The sequence below is a fragment of the Molossus molossus genome, unplaced genomic scaffold (assembly GCF_014108415.1).
Source record: "Molossus molossus isolate mMolMol1 unplaced genomic scaffold, mMolMol1.p scaffold_m16_p_5, whole genome shotgun sequence".
Classification (NCBI taxonomy): domain Eukaryota; kingdom Metazoa; phylum Chordata; class Mammalia; order Chiroptera; family Molossidae; genus Molossus; species Molossus molossus.
Genome location: NW_023425388.1, coordinates 41,311,143 through 41,324,081, shown reverse-complemented (window position 1 = coordinate 41,324,081; position 12,939 = coordinate 41,311,143). Strand labels below are relative to the sequence as shown.

The 12,939-nt window shown below is 36.6% G+C and overlaps 1 protein-coding gene across 1 annotated transcript in view; it reads right to left on the bottom strand.

Moving 5' to 3' along the window:
• NAALADL2 (N-acetylated alpha-linked acidic dipeptidase like 2) overlaps window positions 1-12,939 on the bottom strand; it is an 881,081-nt gene that overhangs the window by 525,038 nt on the left and 343,104 nt on the right. Inside the window, exon 4 of the mRNA XM_036243146.1 lies at window positions 6,692-6,811. Within this exon, the coding sequence (XP_036099039.1) occupies window positions 6,692-6,811 (120 nt within the window). The remainder of the gene's footprint in view (window positions 1-6,691; window positions 6,812-12,939) is intronic.

The following is a 12,939-nucleotide window of genomic DNA, read 5'->3' as shown; positions in this document are numbered from 1 at the left end:
TGGATGAGAGAGAATATCGATTGGCTGCCTCCTGCATGCCCCCCACTAGGGGTTTGGCCCACAACCTGGGCATGTGCCCTGACCAGGAATCAAACCAGGTCCACTCTCAATCACTGAGCCACACCGGCCAGGCTTATGCTATTCTTGGAGCCACACATAATTTTTCAATTTTTGAAATAAATTTAAAATGTGTATTAGATGCTTATACTACTACTCTATAAATGTAATATAATTTTAATTCCTAATATATTATTTTCTAAATATTATATAATTCCATGACCGCAAAAACAGTCTCTGCATAAAAATAAATACTACAAAAACATAAAAATTGACATCATGTACTATCTGGTTAGGTCGTTGTTTATATTTCTCCATAACAGTCAAGTTACATTTACCTTAAACATTCATTTCTCCATCTATTTATATCTGTCTATTCTGCAAAAAAAATTAAAGAGGCAACTTTAATTTTTGTTTAATTGAGATTCAAATTATGCTACATGGTATCAACATAATCCTCATTGTTAAATGCGAACGTACAATCTGGAGAGACAATATTTCTATAATTAATTTTCTAATAATTGCATTATCTTCAGTTCAGTTTTGCAATCTTAAGAGAGCTGTCATCTTCTCATTAACAAATCCATGCCCTTTCTTTTTAGAATCTCATCCAAATTTTAAAGGCTTAATGATAACAAAATTCATTATGAATTTATGCATGCATTTTCAGACTTAAGGCTCACACAACCATATGAGTTGGATTTACTTTTATCACTTTTGTAGAGATTTAAAACAACACAACTCTAGGAATTCAGAGGGGTTACATAATATTCTAAGGTCACATAACCATGAAGCAGAAGAGCTTGGCCTTGAGCTTGTCTCTACCATCCTTGCACCCTTCCATGATGTGCTTCACTATTTAAAAATAAGTTACCTCCTTGGACAGTTTTGCTCAGCATTTAGAGCATTGGCCCACAGTCCAGAAAAACCCCGGTTTGGTTCCTGCTAAAGGCACGTACCTCAGTTGCAGTTTGTCCCCAACCCCGGCTGGGGTTGAGTGGGTGGCAACAAGATGATATTTCTCTCTCACATCGATGTTTCTCTCTCTCTCCCTCTCACTCTGTCTCTTTGAAGATGAATGCAAAAGTGTCCTTGGGAGGGGATAAAATAAATAAATAAAAAATAAAAACAAGTTACCTGTTGAACACAGAGCAAATAGAAGATTGGAAAGGCTGGGAGACCTATCTACAGCAGAAGAAATTGAAAAGTGTCAAGCAGACACAGGAGGAGGAGGAAGAGCAGACATGAGAAATGACTGCTTAGCATTATCACAAGGCCAAAAGTTATTACTATAACAGACATCAATATTAGTACATCCAAATAATTGGCAAAATGTTAAAATATGGGTAAAGCCTACTGTTTCCGATACTAGAGTAATATATAATATATAAAGAAGATTGCTGAAACATATTATTTCAGAAATAAACTAGAAGGCTGGTTGCCTCCCTCCCTTCCTTCCTTCCTTCCCTTCCTCCTTCCCTCCCTCCCTCCCTCCCTCCCTCTCTCCCTCCTTTGCTCTCACACTCTCTCTCTGTGTCTTCTGTCTCTTTTTCATTCCTTCTTGCTTTTCTTAACTTGTACTATAAAGTTCAGTTAGGAGAAACAAAATGCTTGGTATCATTTTTCATGGTGCAAAACTTGCATGAATACATGGGGATTGCTTATGCTCACTACGCATATGTAAAAATCAACCCTTCTAATAAATGATGTCACTTGTTATAACTTCATAACATTCAAATGGTCAGTAAATGTAATTAAGTTATACTACTATGTAGGTATACTCAAAAAGTGTGGCATTTATTTTTCTTTAAGTAGTACCAAGTACCACTCATTCCTAATTTGTGAGAAACAATCTATTCAGATGTATAAACACCAATGGTTGATTACTACCTCTCAGTTTCCTCCAGGCTCTTCCAAAAAGCCTACTTATGTCAACATGCTATGGACTTAAGTGGTGGTTAGGTAAGTCATACACTGTCCAAACTATTCACTATAGATACTTAATATAAATCCTATCTAATGAATATATACAAAATTGGTTTATTAGTAGGAAACTGTAGAATCATTTGGATTACTGGATCATTAAAATTGTAATTATAGCTCAGCCAGTGTGGTTCAGTGGTTGAGCACTGACCTATGTACCAAGAGGTCACTGGTTTGATTCCTGGTCAGGGCACATGTCCAGGATGTCGGCCCAGTCTCCAGTGGCAGGCATGCAGGAGGCAGTCAATCGATGTTCTCTCTCATCAATGTTTCTCTCTCTCTCTTCTCTCCCTTCTTCTCTCTCTCTATCTAAAAGTCAATAAAGAAAAAAAAATTGTAATTATAAGGATCACAATGTATGTAAGAAAAATGCAAAAATCTACTAATATTTACTGATATCTTGCTATATAACAGGGAGTACTAGGAAGATGTTATATATTATTTTCTTTATAAAAATAGCCAAAGCATTTGTGGATTTTTGTGTGTAATTTCACCATGCCGAGAAGGCATAAGACAAGTAGTCATTGTACCTTCACAGCATACAGATTTGACAACGATAAAATATGGGGTTGATATGTGGTGTGAACACAATGGCCCAGCCTTTACATTTCACTGGGATTTACTTGATGTCTAGTTGTCATGAAGTACACAGTAGTTTTTCTTTTATTATTATTATTGATTTTTTTGTGTGTGTGAAAATGGCTCTGAAAAGAAAGCCAAATGCTTTTATTGCATTTTATAAAATAAATTCCATACTAGAGTGCTATTCAGCAATTTGGGAATTTGTGAGGATCTTAGAATCTGTTTACTATGTCTCAGATTGTCACTGAGAGAAATCTAAGTGAATCCATTATGACATATAAGAGAATAGTATGTCTTAAAGCTTCAGGGATTAAAGCACTCCCCATAAAATAACCTGCTAGAAATATACAATGTTAAAATAAACCCTTTCCTCTAAGGTTTAAGCTTAAGGGAACAAGCCCAAGCTAGCTCTGGAGAACTTGAATGGTTCTTTCCTGCAGCGTATATCTAAAAGCCATTGATTTGCCTTTCACAGTTCCTGCTCCATAATGTGGGGATCTTCTCATCAATCCCCTACCTAGGGACTAAATTAATATGACATAGTATTTACAATGGAACTAATGAAATCTCCTCCTTCTTGGCTGTAGACTATTTTTCTGCTCATTTAAGATATAATTTATATCACATTATGCTTCCCCTCTGCCCTTTCTGCCTCAGATTCAGAGATCCCTTCCCATTCATCTTGGGACTATGATTTAGGAACTACAGCACAGCTGAAATAACATTCACTTTTCCCTTTACTCATTCAGCTGCATGTTCCCAGTACAGATGCTCATTTAGAATCATGATTAATAGTTGTGATTCACACAGAAGTCAATTGGTCCTCTGCCTTTTTCGACCTAGCGGTGTTACTGAATTTCCTCACTTTCAAATTCTAGCCCCAGATACATTGGATGAACAGGTGAAGCAAGCGTGGCTGTCATCATGCTGTATAAACTTGTCTACCCGATGCTTTATTTCTCTTTACTGTGTGAACAGTGTATTAATAGCTACGGTGTCGATGATTCTCCCAGATCTCTGGGACAATCCACAGAAAACAGAGATGAACAGAATGGAGGGTTGAAGAAAGGATGCCCTGTCCCTCTGCCTAGAAATCATTCCAAGTCAGTCTGTGGCAGGGCTCTCTCTCTGGAGGGGCAATCCTTCACAGAACTTTGTTAGATTTATTCATAGGCCTAAACGGAAGACAATCAGGGAAAATACACCAGGTTCTTAATAAGTGTGTCTTATTCTGGATAAATGACTAATTCACTACATTATAGATATGACCAAAGTTTTTCATAAAATATTCTCTGGAGCCATCAAATACAAATAAAAAGAAACTTGTTTTTTTTTTTCTTAACTCATTATCTACTAGTGAGGATTTTGACTATTTGGCCTGGAAGCATTGTTAGAAAAAATTTTAAATGCCTTATGTTTACTTAAATTTTTTAACGCCTTTTCCCCACTTACAAAATAATATATGCACAATCACTGTAGACCATGTAAAAATTCAGGAAAATATAAAGCAGTAGAAATGATCCATATTTCCATCTACCCAATTTGTATAATTGGCCCCTGGCCACTAACAGCATGTTAGTCATTATCACTGGTAGATTGAACAAATAGGTTTCATGTAATGTACCCAGAACAATGTTACTTTGTTTCCTACTGTCCTTTTAAATCTTGCCTATAGGCAGAGGAACAGGCTTCCCCAAACACCCAGAGAAAGACTTCTTTTGATTACTGGTAGTAAAAGTCAAAATTGAATCCATTGTCTTATGTACACAATTAGAATGTTTAGTTCTCATACCATGATTAAAACTCTACCCTTGATTTAAAGTTCATCTTCCGGCCCCTCCATAAGATCAGGGCTGTTGTTGGAGGAGTGAACTCTGTTTTCTTTCCTTCCCTGTTGACTAATGATATTCATCTATAAACTGAAAATAAGAATAGTCCTTGCCCCAATGATATAATTAGTCTGAGGATTAATGTGATAACACATAGGAAGTACTTAGAAAAATATCTAGCTCATATTACTACCAATGTTACCATGGGAAACAAATATGTATTTTTCTATTCCCAGCTCAGACCCAGATCAGTCCCAACACAGACACCCCTTTCCTGCTCATCTGTTAGATGCTAAGAAAACCTATCTCTTGCCTGTGGGGTTCTCAGGGGAGTCAGACACCAGTCTACCCCCATCCTGCACAGGGTATTCACTAAGCCCTCCATGTGGCTCCACTGAAGCCCTAGCCACCAGGCTGGGAGTAGAACTTAAATTCCTCCAAAGTTCCTATTCATAAAATCCCTTTCCCCAAATCTTCAACCCTCTTTAATCCATATAAAATAAGGGGGGTTAATAATAGTCTAACATGTTTTCAACAGTTCCCTTTGAAATATTGGTGGTGTTGGTTGGCTCATTTTAAAATATGCATTTTTTAATATATTAAAATCTCAGTTAAAAACCCTATTTTAACATCTTCATTATCAATCTATCTATCTGTCAATCATCTGCCTATCAGTCTACTCTAACACCATATACACACCTATCCACACACATCGAAGACTCAGGGTCTGAGATGAGACTGACCGGATACATCCTGATTGTTTCTAGCTGTCCGTTTTGAGTTAGTCACTTATCTTTTTTTTTTTTTTTCCTGCCTTAATTACCTTTCTTTTTCAAAAATACAGTTACTGTGAAGATTAATGTAAGAACACATAAAAAGTGCTTAGGAAAATATCCAGCCCATATTACTAACAATGTTGCACTAACAAACAACAAGACCATAATCATTATTATTATAATTATTATAAATGTCCTCTTTATTACTTATTTGTTTGCCTTATGAGAATTTCCACATCATTATTCTTCTCTACATTGTAATTGTTTTACAGTATTCAGCTGTACAAATGGAACATAAATTTCAATACTAACTGGACACATATATCATTTCTAATATCCTGTCACATCATTGGCCATCATTGTGTTTATCAACTGTTTTATTCCTTTTTAGAATATATTGATTGAACTGGAATTACTGGGTCAAAATGTAATTATTTTAAGGCATTTAATACATGTTGACAAATTATCCTGCAAAAAATTATATCACTGTATACTATATGTTCATGACCATCTTAAAATTCTGGACAGTGATATACTATCAGTCACTGATTTAAATGTAAGGGCATCCATGGAAGAAAACTAAGAACAGGCACTGGGTGTTCTCTTGTCTCCTCACAGAGTATGTCAACAGCTTTCTGAAAACCTTTTCAGACCTGGCAGCTAACAAAGCTCATTTAGGGTTGGATGAGAATAAATCGAATGTATCTTCAGAACCAGAGAGTTCCAGTGATATAACCATACTGACCATTCTTTTTAATAGAACAAGAAAATGAAGTGAGAATAAGCAGTAGTGGCTGTCTATGATGGTGGCTCATTATGTGATACTTAGATCAAAGTGCTTTAATTATGTAAATTCATCTAGTGGATGAGTGTTAATAAACTTCTATTTAAATAAAGTAAATCAAAATTCTGCTTCTCCTTAGCATATTATAGTTCAATTAAATTCCTGAGCACAGTCAGTAACTGTGAAGTTATACAGTTGAGAAAATCAATCACCAAGGATTGTAAATCAGCTAGACACTAGTCTAATGTAAAGCACACAGTAATCAGTCAGTTTTGTTAATAGAGGAAAAGTGTCACGTGTATCGTAAGAGAGGATGCCGTCGTTCTCATTTTCAGCATTCCAGGTAGGTATTAGTATCAAGAGGGTGCCGATTTTATCAAGGTCTCACAAACTCCCTGATACTTGGCTCAAGGTATCTCCTTTCTTAAGTAATACGGACATCCATTTATTTTTCTTAAAAATGTTAATTTAAAATGCTCTGTTTTAGAAAAGTCATCTTCCTGTGATACTCTCTGCCTCTTGATGTCCTCTTCTCTTTCACACACACACATACAATACACACATACCCACAACATATACACAACACACACACACTCACTCCACACTCACAGAGGCATATAACTTCAACAGAGCAAAACAAAACAGCCATTCTACCACCGAAATACAACCATTGGACCAACCTTATAAAGTAGTGGCAATTTTCCTAATTTCAGGAGTGCAATCTGGTTTGTTATGTTTTTCATAGTTTTAATCCTCTTTAAGTCATCTGCAGTTCCATAACTCACATCAATGACTTCAGCCTGAAAGAAGAAAAAAACAAAGAAAACCAAAGCCTTGTAGGAGGAATGACAGCAAATTGTTCATTTGATGTGACAAAAGCATTCGTAGCAATGTGAAATGTTCAGTCACCACATACATGGCCTTCCTATTCCTGTCACACACAACAATTCTTGTGGTCAATTGAGAAAACGTTTGAGAGTCCTGGTTGCTTTGTCCTCTCCCTTCTATGAAAGTTACAAAACCAGTTCATACCTCTAACAGATCACCAAATTTATTATATTCTAGATTTGCATTTCTGGAATTTGAATCATTTTATAAAACAATGAAGGAGTAATTTCATTAAGGTTCAATTACAATCATACCAGTCTCAGGCTTAAAACCAATGAAAAGACTCTACTGTTACCCAAATGAAGTAGGACAACCACCATGCATGGCTGTTCAGCTTGAGCATGAATCCAGGTGTGAATAACCACCCCTTGGGCTGTGCGGGATAAAACCTGTACTACTACATATGTTAGTCTGGCACTCACGAACTTTAAAATATGATCCCCAACTACTACTATTTCTGTCACTACCCCCTGAGAGTTATACTCTACATCAATATTTCTCATTTTTCAAAGATTCCTTTTATTAAAGTGAAAAGGTCATGCCTCTCCAGAGATCCTAATGGGCATCCTCTGACATACTTGCTCCTTTCTTCCTCCTTGAAAAGTATTGCACTGTAGGTTTTATCAAACACATGTTCCTATGAGCCAACGTGATATATTTCATCTTTACTTTCTGTAATTTCTATTATCGAAACAGTCATGCTTTTCACTGATACAAAATGGGCTGTTTCAATTTATAGACTATCTACATTGAGGTGTTGATAAGGAGTTAGTGGTGGCAAGTAATGCAAGTGTGAAGGAGGAGGCTCCAGGTCTTGAACTTCCCACCCATTTATTTGGAGCTAATGTACTTCAACCCGCTTTTGAAAAGGGCTTCCGTAGAAGTCTCAGTTCAGGAAAGAATTTTGTTTTTAGAAGAACATATGAACACCACCAAGAGACTGGTAAGTCTGCTAGAAAAAACATTTCTGGCATAAAGTATTTCCTTAGCAATTGCATTCATCTTCATTTGCAAAAACTTTACTAAATACATTGAAACTCATTTCATATGTTATCTAGATGTCTCATGAGTTGTATTTCTCTGTTGCTCAATTATATGTGACTTTCTCTCATTTGAATCCCAGAGTGATCTGCTTCTGTCTCTCTTAACACCCCCATGGAACCCATAAACTTACATATGTTTTATTTTCTGGTATAGGAGAATTTTCTTAGCAATGAGCCCATTGTGTACCGATTCTCACCCAGGCGTCCAGTACACACTGTTGGCTTAACTGTCTTAAAATGATTACAGCTTATAAAATATCTCTGAGAAGTTAAGCTGTACTTTCAAATGGATTTGCCATGAAAACCTAATTGGTAAAACACTTCTGTCAGAATGGTTTTGATTATAATTTTGTTCCGATTGAAATATGATTAAATCAGTGCTTTATTAATACAACTTTTGAGTTTCCTAATACCATTATGATATACATAACTGTTGATCTATGATTTTAAAGGCCTGGTTAAATAAATGATTACATACTATTAATAATCACATTGAAAACTGAGAGAATTCATACTTTCCACTTCAAATTTCTAAGCTAACTACTAATTATTTATGATTCACTGAGTGCATCTTAAAACAGGGCTATTACTCAATTGGTTACATTAATGAACATAATTTTCTTATTTGGGAGAGTTTAGGAGGAAATCACACTGGTCTGAGAGGATGCAGGCAAGTCTGCAACTTTTTTGTTTGTGTACATACCAGAACAATATGGCAGCTACAAAAATACCAATTCTGTAAAAGACATTTACATTATTGGAAAACAGCAATAACTTGCATCTACAATGGCAGTTTCAATTAAAGAATTCTTCAATGCATCTTCTACAAATAGCACATGTTAACAGATTAAAACATTTTAACATAATAGATGGTTTTTTTTCCCACAAAAATATTCCTCAACACAGGCTTCATTGTATCAATTTATTTTGGCTTACGTATTTTGAGGCTATTCATTAAATATCAGTAATTACAGAAGTCTCAATGGTCTGATGGTTTGACAGGTAATAATAAAAATGTATGTATTGCTTTCAAAGAACGCCTCTGAACCAGGTTCTTTCTGGTTTACCTTCAAGCAAGGTGAAAATCACAGCTGCAAAACAGCACATGGAATTTTTCTCAGTCACAAATCAACAATGATATGATAAAACACCAAGCCATTTCTTTCCACATTCTAGTTGCAGCAATGCACCTCTTCTCACTGCAAGTATTTTGTCACACTAGAAAGTCGTCCACTCGACTGGTTGGGTGACTATCATTAATTTACATCCAAATATTAAGAATTAAGTCACTTCTGACGAGTCCCTTTGGGAAATGTCGAATGAGCAGGAACATTGGTCCCCGTTGAACTGCTCACTGGGTGCACCACTTTCCCACGCTGGACTTTGCGAACACGTCGGGGGAGAGCACCAAGAGGGACAAAGGAAAATGGAGCCAGTTTTGTTCTGTTTTAAGTTTTGTTTTTTTTACCAAAGAGAAATATAAAAAAGTCCCCAAATTAATTATGTTTAAATAATATGTTAATTTTTGGACTATGAACAAATAACTTAAAACAACAGCAACAATTCAGACAGAAAAGCAAATATTTTATACTTGGGTATAAAAGAGTATTTAGAAGACAGCAGACAGCGACGGGCCATACAGGAAGGGCTGAGAGGAAGACTGGGGCACTTCAGAAATAAACATGAAACACTAAAATGCAATCACCTTCTACCTATGGCAAAATAATTGGTGAGAAGGAATCATAAACCAGACAATAGACAATGACTAAAAATCAAAATATTAAAAAGTGATTCTATTATGTCCGTGGTTCTGCTACTGTCATAACCAATTAGCTAATATTGAAACAGGAAGAGAGTCCTGGCCGGTGTGGCCCAGTTGGTTGGGCGTTGCCCTGCACACCAGGAGGTTGCCTGTTTAGTTACTGGTCAAGGGCACGTGCTTGGTTGTGGGCTCCACTCCCAGTGAGGGGCATGCAGGAGGCAGCTGATCGATGCTGCACTCTCACATTGATGTTTCTCTCTCTCTCTCTCTCTCTCTCTCTCTTGCTCTCTCTCTCTCTCTTCTTCTCTCCCTTCCTTTATCTCTAAAAATCAATAAACTATTTTTTTTTTAAATAGGAAGAAAGCAAAGGGGAGGCCAGATGTTATAAGTATTGTTGTCGGCAGCACCACCAGGAAGCTCTAGTTTCACACTCCCTGGAAAACCACTGGTCCACTCCCTGCAAATCACTGGGGGAAGTGACCAACGAAGGGGAAGTCGGATGAGGTAGGGAAGGTCCCGGCCTGTCAGTCCAGTCTGGGGAACAAAGGTAACTGCCTAGGGTTAGAGCCACTGCAAGCATGTGAAATCCTGAAGGACTCACTGATTAAGCTCCAGGTAAATTTCTTCTTTGTTACTCTCGCACTCCTGTTTCTCACTTGTTCTATGACCCACACTAGCCTGCCATGTGGCCCTAGAAACTGCATGGTCCATGGCCATGTAGACTCCACATGCAATAGACTATAGCTGGGAACACAATCTAAGCTAGCCAGATACTGGACTAGACTGGACTTGAATATGGAGCAGAAACTCTGGGCAGTGGCTTTAATCCTAACTCCCTCAATATTACATCATCAATAAAGCTTTTCATGATACCTCATTCTCTTGTGGGGACCCAGGAAATTCTTGTTCTCATGACACCTCAAGAATTCCACCTGTACCAGGAGCAGGTGGGACACAGAGAACACCCCACTGATTACAGTTCTATGGTTCTATACAAAAATGGAGGGTTACGCTGAGCAGAAGCAACGGAAGACAGAATTGAATACATTATTTCCTGCGTGAGCTAAATAAAATAAATAGAACAATCATAGAATATAAGTAGGTCAGAGAAGTGTCTCTGGAGACATCCACCTGTAGTTGGCCTGAGCTCCACACTGAGGAATAATCCAGTGCCATGTTTCTCTTCTGCCTTGAAGTAGAAAAAATTATGCATGCTTAGGAAATGATATATGCTTTGAAATTGTTCAGACTTGACATTTTCAACCAAATCAATCACTCTGAATTCTCCTAGTTCATCTCTAAGAGAGATTCTGAATGTACAGAATATTTAAAAAGCCTGCTTTGACTAAAACAGTAATTTTTTCTTCAAATTTAGAAATGGTAAACTGAAGCAGTTCTCATACTGACAAAATACATCATCAAAAGTATTATTCATCTCAATATAATTTTTACTTTAGAAATTTACCGCTATCTTACATAATTTAGCTGTTGAATATTCTTTAAATTAAGGCGTTTATGCTTATTAAAAACTTGTAAAGTCAAACTGATCTCTGATGTTTACCTTTGTCCTTTCTAGATAGCATAAGTATATTAGTACTTATGAAGAGTTCAATATTCAGAGGTTGTTAGACTTTTATTAATACCTCTTTTTCAAGTTTAAGCAAGGGCTTTTCATCACCGACATTATCAGGAAAGTTACAATGTATTGAAGCATAAACTCCCTTGGGCTTCCTCCCCACCCCATGGCAGACCTCACTAATCAACCATAGTTTTTCTAACTGCTTCTCTAACCATTTTCTAGCTAATCAAGACCAATTAGGTAGAGATTGACATAAGAAGGGAGCTATATAAAATATTTAATACTTTAATGTTAAATAATTGCTAATTTAAATAACTGAGAGTCAAACTAATATTTACTTATTTAAAATATTTAATAACTGAAATAGCTCAAGTACTAATCATTTACAATGGACTCTTGACCAATCAGAAGGACATCAGCTAGTGTGTGAAACTAGTATATGCCAACTGAATTTAGCACTAAGCATGAGAAACACAATCCATTTTTCTGTGTTTGGTTTAAGCAATCAGATAAAGGGCTGGCTTGTCATATTTATCACTTTTTTTCTTTAATAAATACTTGCTGAAAGAAATATTCACTACAATGCAATGTCTTGGCATACAGTAATTATTTAATATATTTGCAATCTTAAAAAATAATATACACACATCCATTTAAATGACAATAAAATTAAGTTATAAACTGGAATATAGAATTTTTTTTTTTTTATCCTCACCCGAGGATATTTTTCCTTTTTTTTTTTTTTTTTTTGTACAGATAGAGTGGGAGGGAGAGAGAGGAAGAGAGAGAGAGAAACATCGACGTGAAAGGGACACATCGAGTGGCTGCCACCCGCACGACCAAACAGGGCCGGGGACAAACTGCAACCGAGGTACATGCCCTTAGCGGGAACCAAACCCGGGTCTGTCCGGACCGCAGGCCAACGCTCTAACCACTGAGCCAGACTGGCCAGGGCTGGAATATAGAAATTTAATCAAAGTGAAGCACAGTTTTGTCAGGATTACATTTCTGTATTTTCATTCTATACTCTCCAAAGTTAATAGAAAAAAACGTGTAAACTTAGAATAAGATTGCATACAAGTTGAATAAAACATAGATTGGCAGTAAGAAAAAATAATTTTAAATTGTCCCAAATTTGCCCTGGCTGGTGTGACTCAGCGGTTAGAGCTTCGGCCGCAGACCGGAGAGTCCGGGTTCGGTTCCCAATAAGGGCAAGTACCTCGGTTGCAGTTTGTCCCCGGCCCAGTTGGGGGTCGTGTGGGTGGCAACCACTCGATGCATCTCTCTCACATCCATGTTTCTCTGTCTCACTTCCTTCTTCTCTTCCTCCCACTCTATGTGAAGATAAATGCAAAAAAAAAAGTGTCCTCGAGTGAGGATAAAAAATAAATAAATTGTCCTAAATTTAACAAGTAGGCTCTTACAGACTACTTAGATTCTCATTTGCATTATTTGGCCAACATTTTAACAGTAACAATCAGAGTTTCTTTTCTTCACCATTATTTGAACAGTCATTCTACATGTTAAAACTATACTTTAAAAACAAGAAATCATAAAAAATGTATTGAAGTAGAAGAGAAGAAGGAAAAAAAAAAAAAAAAAACAGGAGAAAACAGAATTATGAAAGTCCAAGAAAGAGAGAGTATGAGGGTATTA